Raw genomic sequence first — 15,559 nt, forward strand, 5'->3', positions numbered from 1 at the left:
TTTTTGTTTTTATATTTTGACTCCACCCCTTTTGTCCTTGGCCCTGCCCACCACTGGAATGCGGCCCCCAAAAGCTTCTCTGAAATGGAATTTGGCCTGGGGTGAAAAAGGTTCAACATCCCTGCAGTAGTGCCTTACTTGGAGTAACAATGACTTTCTGGGACTCAGACAGAGATCCTTTCACATCACCTCTGCTACTTAACCTTTGAAGTGAAGATCCCGGGGACTGGGCTGGGACCTTCTGCATGCAAAGCGTGTGTGCTCTGAAATTTCATCCCTCCCTGGCCAGAATACTGGAAATGGACTCAGAAGGTTGGGATGCTAAAAGAAAAAAAACCCTCTAACCTCCTCTCTTGCCCCCCTTAAAGACCCACACCCCCGGGCCATGCAGTCTGGACGCCGGGGCCGCCTGTCCATGGTGGCAGGGCCAAGCAACCTCCCCCAAGAGAACGTTTCGAGCAGCCCCTCCATCTCCGGTGACCTTCGGCTGCTCCACACGATGTAGGTAACCAGGGGGACGGGGCAAAGGATGGGGTGATGTACCCCTCTCTCCCCACAAAAGTCACCAAGACCACCTGCATATGTCTGGCTCCGAGTTTGTTTCTGCACACCATTCAAAGGGCTGGTTGTTACCTTTAAAGCCCTTTTACATTTGGGGTCTGGGGTATCACAAGCACTGTCTTTCCCCATATGAACCTGCCTGCCTCCTAAGGCCTTCAACAGAGGCCTTGCCTTGTGTCTGCCTCAGTCAGAGGTAAGGCTGGCACAGTGGCGTGGTGGAGCTGGGCTCAGAGATGCAGCACTGGCACTTTTTTTATTATCAGGCATGCTGAGGTCATCTGCCACCCCCTTCAGAATTGCCTGTTTCCTCTGAGCTTAGCTGCAGTCCTCACAGTAGTTGCGGGGGAATGAAGTTTCCCAGCAACAATATTCCCTGTTGTGATGCAGAGCATTTTTCTGTGCCTTTGTCTTGAATGGGCAATTAAGACCCATGAGCTGTACAAAAGACCTGCTCCTAGTGGTGAAAACTGCTAGAACTGTTTTGTTGACATGGATCACTGCAGCTGCCTAAATTTTTGGACTTTCCATGAAGGCTTGGCTATGGAAACTGTCATGATGAGCATCTGCACTTCAGTGTTTACCACCACACCACCACTGGGCTGGTGGCAGGGCTGGTGTCAAAGTTAGGCATGATAGGGCCCATGCTGAGGGCCCATATCTCAGCAGGGCCCCACTGAGAAGACCCCGCTAGAGTTGCTCCTCCTCTTCACCATTGCAGCCTGCACGTTCGCCTGCCTCTCGCCCAGACAGTGGTGGTGAGAAGAAGGAGCAGTAGCTGCCATGGCCTGCTTGCGCACTGTCTCTCCGCCTGTCAAGCAAGCAAGTGATGGGAAATTGGATGTGGAGCAATCGCAGCTGTTGACAATGGTGGAGAGAGGATAGACTAGGGGAAGAAGGGGGCCCATTGAGGATGTGCCCTAGGGCCCTCAAAAACCTGGAGCCAGCAGTAACTGGTGGTGACATAGGATACCATTCTAAGTAGCAGTTGTGGAGTTTCCCTCCCTGGAGATTCCTATGCCCCCCCCACACACACACACACACATGGCAGCCTTTTCGGAAGGCTGACAAAACTCTATGATTTTACTGGGCCTTTTCTGGCCTTGACTGAGTTCTTTGTCCATAGCGTCTGTTTTAGTTTATCTGACAAACTGGGTTTTTGCTGCATTGTTGTCGTGCTGTTTTACTTTGCTTTATTGCAGGCTTCATAGTTTCATTTTTTATTACTTCATTTGCTGCTCTGAAAGCCTATAGGTAAAAAAGGAAAGGAAAAAGCTGCCTCAAAATTATTAAATTAATGACTGACTAAATAAATAAAAATATTTTGATCTTTCCCCTCCCCAACAGTGATTGTGGAGATCAACTTCTTTGCTGCCAGTTCAATAATGATGGGACAAGGGTCGTGGCAGGAGTGCACAATGGCGCCATTAAGGTCAGTGTCATCATGGCTGGTGGTCCTTCTCCATCCCACAAAAAAGGCACCGTACTCTCTTTGGCCACACTGTAGTGCTTGAGACCCAACCACTGCACAACTGATGTCAGGAAATGCTCCACAGATACAAGGAAGGGGTTAACTGGGAATAAGGATTTCTAGGTAGTACCCAATATTCATTTCCTTGGGTTTAGGGTCTGTGTCAAGAGCAGGCATGGCCGGGCACCTGCCGAGGGCCCACTGACAAGAGCCTCCAGGACTTGCTCCTACAGTTCATCATTGCAGCCTACTTGTTCACCTGCCTCTCGCTCTGGCCCAGACAACAGTGCTGATGAGAAGGAGCAGTAGATGCCACTGGCTCTCTGCCTGTCAAGCAATAATGAGAAAAAGGAGGAGGAGCAACCGCAGCAGCGGTTGTCCCATTTATTTCAATAGGCCTACTCCACACATGACTACATCTGGTTCCAAGCCACTGTATTTTTAACAACTAGACATCATTACACAATTTCAGTACATTCAGAACGTTCAAAATGTTCCCTGCCAGGCCTTATTCGAAAATAAAATCATAAATATTAAAACAAGGGTGGGCAACTTGGCATGGCCCTCCAGGTATTGTAGGAGTACAGCTCCCATCATTCTTCACCATTGGTTAGGCTGGCTAGGGCTGATGGGAGTTACAGTCCAGCAACATCTGAAGGGCCACAAGTTGCCCACCCCAGGACTAAAGCATAAAAGCAATGTATAAAATCGAGGGGAGAAACAGTATACCGACAAACGTGACCGGTCAATATGCTTTGCTTATGTTACAATTACAGCTACATACAAGCAAAGGGAAAAAGTCTACCTAAAATATCACAAATAACCTAAAAGCAACCACGGGATGGGGTATTGGGATTAGGACCACAGCGTGGGGTGTGGGTAGGTTCTCTCTTTCCCCCTGCACAGTCCTACCAAAGTGTCCCCGCCTCCCCCCCCCCCACACACACACACATGCAACCTGCTGTTTGACCCAAGTTTCTTAACAAATGAAATTGTGGCAAATAGCGGCTTAACCGTAGCAGTTTTGAGCAGGAAAGGGAGAACACACACACACATATCTGTGTTGCAGTCCTGAACTGGATTGCGGACCACATGGCTGTTTTTTGTAAACAAAGAGAAACGGACAGGCTTAAGCATGTGATTTTGACTCATGTCTAGTTTGAATGTGAGTCAGGCGAGTCTGGATGAGATCTGATCTCAAACGGGAGGGTGCCGTTGCACTCATGTCCTGCCTGTGGATTTCCTGTGGGCAGCTGGCTGGCCACTGTGTGAACGGAATGCTGCATAGAATAGTAGGGTTGGAAGGGGCCTATAAGACCATTGAGTCCAACCCCTAGATGGACTCTTGGTCTGATCCACCACGGCTCTCCTTATATTCTTATGAGAAAGCTCTGGATCTCAGAAGGGAGAGATTACGATGCTTAGGGAGGTGCCTAGTGCCCCTTGTGAGCAAAGAGGGCTTTGATAGGAGACATGCCCAGGGGGGACTACATCTCCCATCACCTCAGTCACGCTGGAGGGCCACAGGTATACAGGACTCCATTCAGATGTCCATCTCACAGGTTGGGCTGATCTTTGTTTTGTGATTATGCTCACAGGAGTGGGCAGAAGGTAGATCTCTAGATGTTTTGGACTTCAACTCCCAGAAGCCCCTGCCAGCATGGCCAATGGTCAGGAATGCTGGGAGTTGAAGTCCAAAACATCTGGAGATCTACTTTCTGCCCACCCCCTGCTATAGAGCAGATTTTGCCAACCTGTTGTCAAACAACAGACATGTTGGACCACAACACGCATCATCCTCAGCCAGCAGGCTAATGGCCAGGCCGGTTGGGGATCATGGGAGCTGTAGTCCAACAGATCTGGAGAGCGCCAGGTTGGGGAAGCTAGCTTTAAAGGCTGGTCCACTCACTGTGGTTCATACTGTGGCTTGTGTTCTACCAAACAATGTTCCCATGATTCAGGATGCTCCAGAGAGACCTTGGAGTGCCATGTTTTGGGTTTCTAGGCAATCTGAGGGCTCCTGTTTGTGTTTCATGGCATTTTCCATGGGAATTTCTCTGTGTTCACATGCCTGTGGTCTTTTTCATGGTGCAGTTCACAGATAGCCATTTCTTGTGGCTTGCTCATCTTCCTGCTCTCCTGCCACCCTCTTCTCTCCTCTTCTCAAGGTTTATTCTGTCAGCGATGGATCACTTCATCATGTTCTTGCTGATAGCGAGACTGCGACCCTGGGCTTACCAATCACCTCCCTGCGCTTTATGCCCCGTGGCCCTGCCCACAATGGAGACGTCTTGCTTGCCACCTGTGAGTGATGCTTTCCCATAGGCGGACCTTGACCTTTGCCCTCTGCCCTCCTGGGAGCCTGACAAGTTATCCAGGCTCTCTTTTCCATGTTGTGTTCCTCTTGCCAACCTTTGACCTGCGTCTGCCTCACTCCCTTAACCTGGAGTGGAAACAAAATATAGCCATATTTTTGAAATTCCAAATATTTAGCTTTAAATTTGATTTTGAAAGGCTTAAAACAATGAATCTTTGGTTTTGTTGATACATTCTAAGGCAATATTGTCAGAGCTGTGCTTGTTATAAAGAGGAACATATAGTGGGCAGTAATGGAAAATGGAATGGAGAGAACCAGTGTGGTAGGAATGGGTGATTTCAATTACCTCATATACACAGGGTTTATGCATATCCTGACAATGGCAAAAAGGTAAAGAGCTTTTCTCCATGAGGCATTTATCATGCACTTGTCATTCCCTACTCACAGTTGTTTACGGGTTCTTTAGATGATGTTGTGACCCTCCAATTTCGCTTCTGGGTCTAACCAGCACTCCCCACAGTTTTTTTTAGAGCAGGGGAAATGTGGCATTTAATTGTGAAAGCAAAAGAAAGCATAGTTTCCTCCTGTGTGTTTGTGCTATTCTGCACTACCACAGTGCCACCTAGAGGTCATGTAGCAGAAAAACAAGAAAGGAAATGTTCTTGGTGTAGTGCTTGGATCTCAATTCTGCGATGAAACTGAAAGTAAATACAGCTGTTTAACAGTCAGTTAACAGCCTTGTGTAGGAAAGCTCAAAATGTCTAGATACCCTAAACAACTGTGTCCTAAAACAGTCATGGAACTCACCAATGGGGAGGCAACCTGAACTTAATCTTAAGTGGCAGAGATGTAAATGTTGCTGAACCACTTGGAAACGGTGACCACAGTGCTATATGTATGTGGACAATTGCCAAGGAAGCCATTACAGCCACCTTTGATGTTAAAAGAGGGAAAGGTTATGCCTTTTTAACTTTGCTAAGCACGATCAATTTATAATTCTAATATTTAAGAAGCCTTAGATTGCAATCCTATTTTCCTTGGGAGGGTATCACTTAGGGTGGCCACTTTTGATTCGCCAAAAAAGAGGAAATGCATCACCAAAAAATAAGACATCAATTTGCATAAACATTTGCAAAGATAAAATCTACATATATGCAAATTTAGAAATAATTATTATAATTTAAATAGAAATCATTACTTCCCACCATAGTGAGGACTAGGTCACCTCAGTGGCTGCCCTGCTCAGTCTGCTGTCCAGTGCTAATTGTAGATCTTATCTAGTTCTTATGGTTCATTATCTTTAAACCAGAATTGGACAGGACAGCCCTTCCGAAAGAGGATGGCATCAAATAGAGGACAGTTCTCTGGCAGCCCTTCAAAAAGAGGTCTGTCCTCTGTAAAGGAGGGTACATGGTCACCCTAGCATCCCTGGGGCCATAGGATAAATTTGGAAACTTAACTTTCCTAGGGGCGGAAAGAGCTCCACTCTCAGAGGGGGAGATTCGACCTCGGATACTCTCTCTAACCCCCCCACCTCGAAACCTTTGACACCCTTTGTCAGGATACCCCTTGTGACCTAGACTCCCTGAGCAACTCCTTAAGGATCTCTTGCCTCCTTAAGAGCCCCACCTTCCTTCTTTTAAACTTCCCCTTCCCAGTAATGTGGGGTGTAGGCTGTAGATGTGGGTTGATCGATACTCCAGACCCTTGAGTTTTAACCGCAACAGTTTACCAGTAAACTAAAGCAAGCCAATTACAACTAAAAGCATTTACACAATAGAGCTAAGTGATACAAAAGGCAGTAAGAGAAAATTAATGTTGTGAAATGCAAGTTCCTCTACCCTAGCTGCACTTAGACTTTTCCAGGCTGTTGCTTCTTGCTCCCTCTTCAGGCTCTGGTCTCCCTCACTCTACTCTCTCTCTCCCACCCTCTCCTCTATCAGAACTGAAAGTACTGTTTCAAACCTGAAGAAATGAAACTTAGCCAGGGAAATGAAACTACTCTTCCCAGGGATATGCCCTCCCAATAAAAAACTCCAGGCCTCTAGGCCTGACCTTTTTCCTTGCCTCTGTAGGCCTCAAACCTTCACACCCTTGTTGGAGCTCCAGTGTCGGTAGAAGCCAAAAAGGGGGTGGATCAGGAGGTGTGTCATGAGTGGCTCTGGACAGGCTTTGGATCTGCAGAATCCAAAGCCCTCCCAGTCCCCAGACATGACCCCGATACAATGGGAGGGAAATCATTCAAATACTGTTTTTCAAGACCTGGAACAGGAAGGAAAGGAGGACAAACGCTGCTCCTACTTCCCTTCCATCCTGCTGGCATGAGCCAAGCAGGGCTTTTAATGAGACAGTTCGTCTGCCTTTGGATCTCTCCACCACCAGTAGTAGGATCTCTCTGCCCAGCTGCCTGTTAACCATCTATAACTGATTAATGTATTTCAGCAAGGATACAGCAAGAACTCTTTTAGCTTGGATTCCAATTCTGATTTTGTACGAAAAAGAATTCTTATAAGGGAAATATTTGAATCCATGTTTCACTTTTATTAGAGGGGGGAACAAAACTTTCAATTCGCATCAATAGCAAAACAGATAACACAGTTCCTTCAGAGAGTCCTGCCCAAATGAGGAGAACAACAAGGAACACAAACAGGCAGTGACCCCCACCCAGCCATCTGGGGGCTGAATGACATCAAGGAGGTGTAGCCATGCCCCAATGTCATTTGGTCCCCACCCGGCATGCCAGGTGGATGATCCTCCCAAAGAGTTGGCCAAGAGCTGACTTCACTGCACATGGGGCTTCTCCTTCTGGGAAAGGCCACGTGCAGCAAAGCCTCTCCCACTGGAGAAACCTAACAGGGAGGGAATGGGAGCAAGAGGGGGGAATGTTTGTATTATATTGGACATTTTAAACAAAATCTAATAAGCTGTTAATAAGAACAACAAAAATGGTATTCGGCCTACCCTACACATTATAATGAAGTGCTGGCCTCGTTCCCATCCACAGATTCTGGTGGGAAGGTGAAGCTGTGGCACGTGTCTTCCCGCACCTGTGTGCGCACCATCACAGAGGACCGCCAGACGATGATTTCCTGCTTCAATCCCTCCGGCTCCAAGTTCGTCACAGCGGGAGGAGGGCCTGGGATTTACATGTACGATACTCAGACCTGGGATAAGCTGCGAAGTTTTCAGCCAAGGTAGGCCGGCAGGAGCAAGACATCAGGCAGCAGTGTGTGTGTGTGTGGTGGTGGTGGCAGGAATAGTAAGCATTGTGCACTGAATTTATTACAGGGTGCTGTGGCTGGGTTTTGGGCCCCCTAACCAGCAACCCCCTTCTTCCTTCAGTGATTCCCCAAATGTGATGGATGGCCACATGTCCCGGGTCTACGCCCTGACCTTTTTCCCTGAAAGCGATGACCGTTTCATCTCTGGAGGATGGGATGACACAGTGCAGGTGATGGGGGTAGCGTCTGCATCATGGGGAGTTTGGCTGGGGGTCAAAAATGAATGTTGGTGGGGCTGAGTTGTTCTGGGGTTGGGGATAGGCAATGGGAATTTACAGGATGGCAGGATGTTTTGGACTTCGTCTCCCAGCATTCCTGACCATTGGCCATGCTGGCAGGGGCTTCTGGGAGCTGAAGTCCAAAACATCTGTGGATCTACCTTCTGTCCATCCTTGGTCTAGACATCTTACCATTCTCACTTTGTATGGGTCACCCAGAGAGCTCAGAGGCACCATGGAAGAATTCTCAGTTCGTACACACATACACACACCTTCCAGTTTAAGGAAGCTCTGCTGACAGTGCCTTGCCCTCTCCTGAAGCTGGAGCAGCATTCTAGGATGCACCCTCCATTTCTTGGTGTGTAGGTGAGTGGGGGGATGCCAAATCCCAGCACCCTGCATAAACTGAGCGTGCACCCTAGAATGCATCCCAGAATCCTTTGCAATGTCCAGGGGTTTTGCAGCAGACCAAAGGCCCCTGACAAGGCCCCCCGAGGACAGGAAATTTAAAAGCAAATGGTCTTCATCCTTCCATGTGAGCTAAGCAAGGGAAATGTTATCAGGTGGATACTGGAGGATGAAGCCCCATCTAACCTCAATTGTCTGGCTTCTCTCCCCACAGTTCTGGAGCATACAAGCACCATATTCCCAACGGTATGCCTGCCCAACCTCTCCCTACGTCCTCTTTTGCTCTTCCCCTTCCTCCTGCACTCTTCTCTCTCTCCTTCTCTCCTGCTGTGTGCTATTGGCCCGCCTTCGTCATTCTCCCACTGTCCCCTCTCCCCTTTCTTGCTCTCACCTCCTCCCCAACCTTTGCTCTGCCCTTCTCACAGGCGCATCTCCGGGCCCCACATTTGCGGTGATGCCGTCTCGATAGACAAAACTGGGACACAGATTCTGACGGGCTCCTGGAGGCGGAATAACACCTTGCAGGTGAGAGCTGGGGAGGGAGACCCATCTCCAAGGGTATTTTGGAGAATAGGGGAAAGAAGGGCTGGGAACTGAGTGCAATCCTGCCGACAGCATGGGAAGTCAATGGCAATTCCACTCGTAGCTGATGCTGGAAGGGCAATGATCTGGGAGTATTAGGAGCTACCCATTGTATTTTCATTTGTTTGTGAAGTGTGGAAGGGCATGGTAGGAATCAGGACCAAGGACAATTCTGGGACATCCCCACATCATTTCAATAGATGTAAAACCTGTGGAGCAGGTAGTACCCTCCTAAATTCTTGAAAGCTATGGCTCTTGGGGAGAATGAGCATAGTGTAGTGGTCAGGGCAGGGACTTGGGAACCTGTGGTCCCCCAGATGTCGATGGACTACAATTATAATCATTTATGGCCATGCTGGCTGGGGCTGATGGGAATGGAAGTCCAGCAACTTCTGGAGGGCCACAGGTTCTCCACCCTTGGTTTAGAGTGTCCAATTAGGACCAATGAGATCCCTTCTCAAATCCTTCCTCAGCCAGGCAACCCTGGGCCAGTCATGATCTCTCTCTCTTCCCCCCACCCCAACCTACCTCATGTGGTTGTTGGATGAAATGGGAGGGGGTGAGAACCATAGACTCCACCTTGAGTTCCTGGAGGAAAATGAAATGAATGAATGAATGAATGAACGATGGGGTTGAGAATTTGTTGGGCAGACCTCGGAATATCTAACTTAAGATGGAAGATCCATGATTAATAACCTCCGTGGGTTTTTGGCTGGGTTACTAATTAGCAGTCTTGCCTGGCAGCTTTGAAGGCTGAGGCACTGGTACGCTGGGAGAGGCTGTTTAACCCTATGCTCTCACACCGTTTCCCTGAAGGAAATGCTGTTAACTCCACAGAGGTGCAAGGTGGGGAAGCAGCTTCAGATGATGTTCCTTGCTGTTTTCCTCAGGGAGCTAATAGCAGCATTAGGAAGGTGAGGATTGTGTGAGTGGGCAGAGAGGTTGATTTAAATCAGGGGAAAGGGTTTAATACCCTCTTGCTGCCATTTCCCAATCTTCAAAGCAGCCATCTGGGGCTGCTAGAAGTAAAGACAGCCCCCACAGGTTGTCTACTTTGGCCCTAATACTCAAGCTTAATTAGGGGCAGTGTGATATACATTGTTAAAATAACGTTTTAAAAAAGACTGTGCCAATGTATACATGCATATTTTTGAAAATCCATACAATAAATTCACACAAGGGGTTGGATCCAGACTTAGTTATACTTAAAGTAGATCCTTTGAATCCAGTGGGACTTATGACTAAGTTAAGCCACATTGATTTCAGTAGGTCTATCCTAAGTATGACAACATTTGGATCCATCCCAATAAATACAATACATCAATATAAATTCTTCTTTTCCCCTAACCCAGATCTGGGACGCCGATACTGCTTCCAAGATCATGGACATCCCAGAAGACTTCCGGGGTCACTCGCAGGTTGAAGACCCCTTTCTGACCCCACTTCTCTCAAGTCCCAGCTCCTGCTTTAACTAAGCCTCTCATACACTCTTCTTGGGCCTCCTTGCACAAAGAGATACAGCCATAAATTGTACCAGATGCATAGAGGAGCCCCTTTTCTTTCCTACCTTCCTGCTCCTAATACTCTTGGATACCCTTTCCCCGGAACCAATGCTACCTTTGGATGCCACTTCAGAATCCTTGGGTTTCCCTCCCCTGTGCTTTGGCTTGCTTACTTGAACTGCCCTGGATACTCACTGTGGTTTGAATTGCATGGTGCCTCTGGAAGGCTGGTCTTTCCTGATAGCATGGGATGATTGGGCTCTAGTGTTCCCATTTCTGGTCCCATCCAGCTCCACAATTCTCTTCTTTCTCCTTCCCCAGATTTATACCTGCCACTTCCTTGGCCTTGACTACATTATAGCTGGCGGGAGTCGGAACAATTTATGTCGGCTCATTGACAGGAGAATCCTCATGGTACGGTTGCTTGCTTGTGAGCGCTGGTGGGAAGGGGCTTTGGTGCTGGGTGGCAGAGCAGCTGCACTGGAGAACGCAGTGGAACTGTTCGGGGGGGTGTCTCTGCCACCGTTGGAGGGGGGCAGGCAGGCGGTGCTGCCCCATGTGCTCCTAGTATGGAGCTGCCTCTGCCCAGGTTCAGTCCTCTGGCCTCTCCAGATAAAAGGAGGTGACATGCCAAGCGATGGGAAAGACCTCTGCTTCGAGAAATGGGAGAGCCACTGTTTATCAGAGAGGCCAATACTGGGCTAGATGGACCAATCTCCTCACTCCATATAAGGCAGCTTAGTAAAGAATGGGCCAAGGTGGACTGAGCAGTTTGCCTGTGCCATGTCCCCTCTCCACCGGGAAAAGGTGTGGGGCAGGTGAAGCAACTTCACTGGGGGGGGGGCCTTCTCCGATGAGAGATGACCCATGTGCAGTGAAACCAGTTCCTGGTGGATGTGCCACGAGGAACATTCTCCTGATGTGCCTCCTGGGGACCAAATGACATCAGGGGTGTGTGGGCACACCCTTTTGATATCATTGGACCTGCAAAGGGGTGGGTGGGTGAGTCATGCCCCTCCCTGGATTCTGGTTGCCCACCCCTGGTGTGGAGAAAGTGTAGGCAGGGGGGAGGGCAGGGGAGAGACACAGAGCACAGTCACGGTGGGGGGGCGGGGGGGAATGCAATGCCTCAGGTATCTATAACTAGGAAGAGGAGGGGTAGATTGCAATCATCCCAGAAACAAACTACTAAATATTTAATAGGATTTACTTAACTTTAGGATTTCCAGTAAATAACTGTATTAATGAAATAACAAATAGAACTGTTTAAAGCAGATAGGAACATCGCTAACTTTAAACCATAGTTCACTACAAAGCTCAGCTGTCAGACCAGCAAGAGTCACTAGTCCCAGTTCCTTCGGTTTGCTGTTGCTGGCTTCTGTTGTAGCAGTTCACCCTTCCCTCTGGCTGTGTGAGCTGCTCTGTCTGCCTCTTTCTCTTCTTCACCACACCGCTGCCTTCCCCAACTTCCGCCTCAGCGGCACTCCTTCACTCTGCAGCTGCCTCCTCTCCTCCTCCTGCCCTTTCTTTTCTTCCCCAGCACCCACAGCCGTCTTTCCAACTTCCCTTCCACTTTCCTCTCTCTCCATTCCATGACCCTTTACACATTTCACATCCTGAGCCCTTAAAGGGCAGGGATTACATACAGGTGACTGATTTGGTGGCTCCCGTGGCAGACAGTTGTCCATCTACTTGCCACGTTAGGGTTCGGATCCGCACAGATCAAGTAAGGGTGTGCCTTCTTATCGAAGGGTAAGTAAGGTAAGGCGGTAAGTAAGGGTGGGCCTTCTTGCACTTTGTGTGTGTGGCGCGCATAACATGTGCGCTTTGCATTTATTTATTTAATTATACATTGATCCCGCGGTTCAGACAAATGCTGCCACCCCAAAATTAGCTCCAATCAATTAAAACAAAAACAAAATGAGGTGTGGGAAACCTGCCCTCAGCCTCACCAACTTGAAAAAAAGGCAAGACACAGAAAGGGGAGCAGAGAGGAATGGTAGCAGAGCAAGATCACTCTGACATAGGGTCGTATCCAACTTGGAGAAGTCCCACTGAAATGAATGGGACTGTCATGACTAGCCTAAGTTCCATTCATTTCAATAGGTCTACTCTAAGTAGACTAACATTGGCTGTAACCCAATGCCAGGCATTGGGAGCAGGCATTTATACCTAGTTGGGGCCAGAAAGCCTGCCTGCAATGACCCAGCGGCCCTCGTTCTCCTGGCTCGTGGCAGAGACCAGAGTGGGCGTCCTTTTTGCTCCACAAATCCAGGACAACTGGCGGTTGGGTGCAGCCAAGGGCTCCTTCTGGCAGGAAGCCAGGCTCCCTGCAGGCGCTCCGTCTCTGCAGTGTTGGACCCACATGTTGGTAGGCCCTTGGGCAAGACACCTGCAGTGGGCCCCGCTCCCTTCTTCCCAGCATGGTCTCCAGTCATTGCTGCTGCTGCTCCTCCTCATTGCTACCACTTGCTTGCTTGCCAGGCAGAGAGCCAATGAGCAAACAGGTAGTGGCATCTACGGCTCCTCTTTCAGCATGCCACCATTGCCTGGACCAGAGCAAGAGGAGGGTGAACAAGCGGGTTGCAGTAGTGAAGAGGAGGAGCAGGCCTAGGAGGCTGTTATCAGTGGGCCTCCTACTGGCATATGGGCCCTTGGCAGGTGCCCAACCATGCCAACCCTGCTTCTCTGGCTGATGGATGGGGCCCACTGATAACAGCCTCCTAGGCCTGCTCCTCCTCTTGACTACTGCAACCTGCTTGTTCAAGAGGAGGCTTAGCCTCTTCTTGCCATCAGGCTCTTTCTGGGAGGCGGAGAGTACAAGTTCCCAGTGGTGCTTGGAGCCCTGGCTGATGTCAGAGACTGGAGTGTATTTCCCTTCTGCTCTGCGCTCCCAGGATATTGGTTGCACACAAGTGCATATCCTTTCTCCATGACTGTGCTTTGGTTTTGGAAATATATTTGGAGTGCACAAATTATATTTTAGAAACTAATCTCTGCCCACACATAACAAAGGCGCACACCCATCACCACTAGATTATAAGTGTTTCTACACAAGGCATTTATTGTGTGCTCATGACTGGCAATTCATGGAAGTTTGCGGGTCCTTTACATGACATCGTAAACCTCCAGGATGTCTCCCGAGGTTTTCCCAGTTATTCTGCCTTTTAAAAGATTGGAGATAAACTGGAATGTAAAACAAACCCACAATTTCTGCTGTGTTAGTGCCGGTGTAGTGCAATAATTCTGCCACTACATGGCGCTGTTCCACTGAAAAATATAGAAACCCCAGGCAAGGCTGTTGAGAAAGGGCATAGAATCATAGAATAGTAGGGCTGGAAGGGGCCTACAAGGCCATCGAGTCCAACCCCCTGCTCAATGCAGGAATCCAAATCAGAGCATCCCCGACAAATGGCTGTCCAGCCTCGTCTTGAAGGCCTCCAGTGTGGGAGAGCATTTTCAACTCCATGTCGCGTTCGTCTTCTACAGGAGCCAATCCTAATCATGCCACAAAAATGGAAGCAAAATGCTCCAGTGGGGCTGCGGGATTTTCCTTTCATGTAGAGACACCTATGGCATGGGTGGAAAACCTGTGGCCCTACAGATGTTGTTGGACTACAACTTCCATCATTCCTTGCCATTGGCCAGACTGGCTGGGCAAATGGGAGCCAGAATTCAACAACATCTGAAGGGCCGCAGGTTCCATCATCCCTGGATTAGAGCATCAACTATTAGCAATGTATCTCTGAACGCAAGATACTGGGGATAAATGACAGGGGGTGGCTGTTGTCTTCCTACCCTGTGTTTGAAAGCTTCTGCTTATCAGTATTTGTCTGGCCCCTGTTGGAAACACTGGGCTAGATGGACTTTGAGGCTCCTTATGAATTGAAGTACTTAAATGATAGGATGAAGGGCTGGTTTGTAAGGAAGAGATGGAGTGGGTTGGGACGGGATGGCTGAGGGAGAGATTTGAGGAATTACAGACTTTGGCCTTCTCTGATACAATTTTCTTTCGCTTTCCCACCAGAGCACAGGGGTGCTGAATGACCTGCCAGGGGGTGTCTATAGTACCCACATCAGTTCCCGCGGGGTCCTAGCTGCCACTTCCAACAACCTGCTGTATCTCGCACAGACTCCAGTGAGACCTTGAGCACTCTCTTAAGATGGGACTCTTGCTACCACTGAGAGTGATGCTACTGATGCCTTCCCATCATGTTCCACTTCTAATAATTCTCGTCAGTCTGGCTGTGGATTTCCTAGCATCCTTGGCATCTTGTCAAAAGCTTCCCATCATGCTCCGCTGCGTAAGGACATGCTGATGTATCTGCTGCCCTTCCATAAGTCTCTGCTTCTATGTGGACAGAGTCATGGACTGCCACCAGGGACTCAGGCCTGACTGGATGTGAACAATCCCAGCATGCTCTGCTTACACTACGACTTTCTCATCATGCTCTTCTGCCACTGATGCACACTGCTGTGCCTGCACCCTCCCTTCCCATCATGATTTGCTTCTGTGGATGCCTTCCTATTTTGATCTGATGCCAATTTTGCCATGACTACCTCAGCGTTCTCTTCTTACACGGACAATGTTCTACCTTCAGTTGTTGCTGCTAAGAGATTGTGGCCAGCCCCACTGCTCCCCAAAACTGCAGTTAGTTTCCCATCATCCTGTGCTGTAGCAGTGGCCAATCCCATCATGCCCTGTTGCTGCAGACCTGAGTTCTCATTGACCGTTGCTGTCATCTTGTACGTGACAAGCTGACAGGGGCTGTTCCCAGAACCCTCTGAGGTTTGAAACATTTCCCATATTCCCCTACTGTAAAGAATCATGACAACCTGATGTAAGAGACAATCCCATCACCCCCTGGGGCCAGACTTAGCTTCTAATCAAACATTTGGAAGGGTAGTTCTTCGTATTTCTGCATGAATTTGCCATCCAAGCCCAGGGGTTAACGTTACAAGTACCTCTCTCTCTCTCTCTCCCTCCATTTCCCACATCCCAGCTTGGCTACCCTAAAACACTGCCTTGGTGCCAAATTAAACCATCTTGGCTGGGCTTCTGTGTGTGTCCAGGACTCCTGGGTTCTTTGGGAGAGGAATGGGATTTGGCCATACAGCAGTGGACCAAGTCAGAGCTATGACTAAAAGGATTCTCTGAAAGTATAGGGGATTTAGTCTCAGCAACTATTTTTACCCCCAATGGCAGAGCTAAGCCATGGAAT

At 48.8% G+C, this 15,559-nt stretch overlaps 1 protein-coding gene across 1 annotated transcript; it reads left to right on the plus strand.

Annotated features, from left to right (window-relative positions):
* Positions 1 to 4,203: 4,203 nt before the first annotated feature.
* Positions 4,204 to 15,393, plus strand: LOC146341962 (uncharacterized). Its single transcript, XM_084808440.1, has 8 exons — positions 4,204 to 4,333; positions 7,351 to 7,540; positions 7,689 to 7,797; positions 8,468 to 8,499; positions 8,679 to 8,778; positions 10,188 to 10,253; positions 10,659 to 10,751; positions 14,365 to 15,393. Exons 1-8 carry the CDS (start codon positions 4,288 to 4,290, stop codon positions 14,485 to 14,487), a joined length of 759 nt encoding a protein of 252 aa, XP_084664566.1. The 5' UTR covers positions 4,204 to 4,287; the 3' UTR covers positions 14,488 to 15,393.
* Positions 15,394 to 15,559: the final 166 nt, after the last annotated feature.

The sequence above is a fragment of the Heloderma suspectum genome, chromosome 6 (assembly GCF_057233095.1).
Source record: "Heloderma suspectum isolate Gila_16-S chromosome 6, 16-S_ref, whole genome shotgun sequence".
Taxonomy (NCBI): Eukaryota; Metazoa; Chordata; class Lepidosauria; order Squamata; family Helodermatidae; genus Heloderma; species Heloderma suspectum.

What these genes read in the sequence shown, in the direction of transcription:
- LOC146341962 (XM_084808440.1), top strand. Translation starts at nt 4,288, where the DNA reads ATGCCCCGTGGCCCTGCCCACAATGGAGACGTCTTGCTTGCCACCT. An exon ending in CTGCGAAGTTTTCAGCCAAG is followed by an intron (nt 7,541 to 7,688) that starts GTAGGCCGGCAG and finishes TTCTTCCTTCAG; the next exon opens with TGATTCCCCAAATGTGATGG. An exon ending in TTGACAGGAGAATCCTCATG is followed by an intron (nt 10,752 to 14,364) that starts GTACGGTTGCTT and finishes CTTTCCCACCAG; the next exon opens with AGCACAGGGGTGCTGAATGA.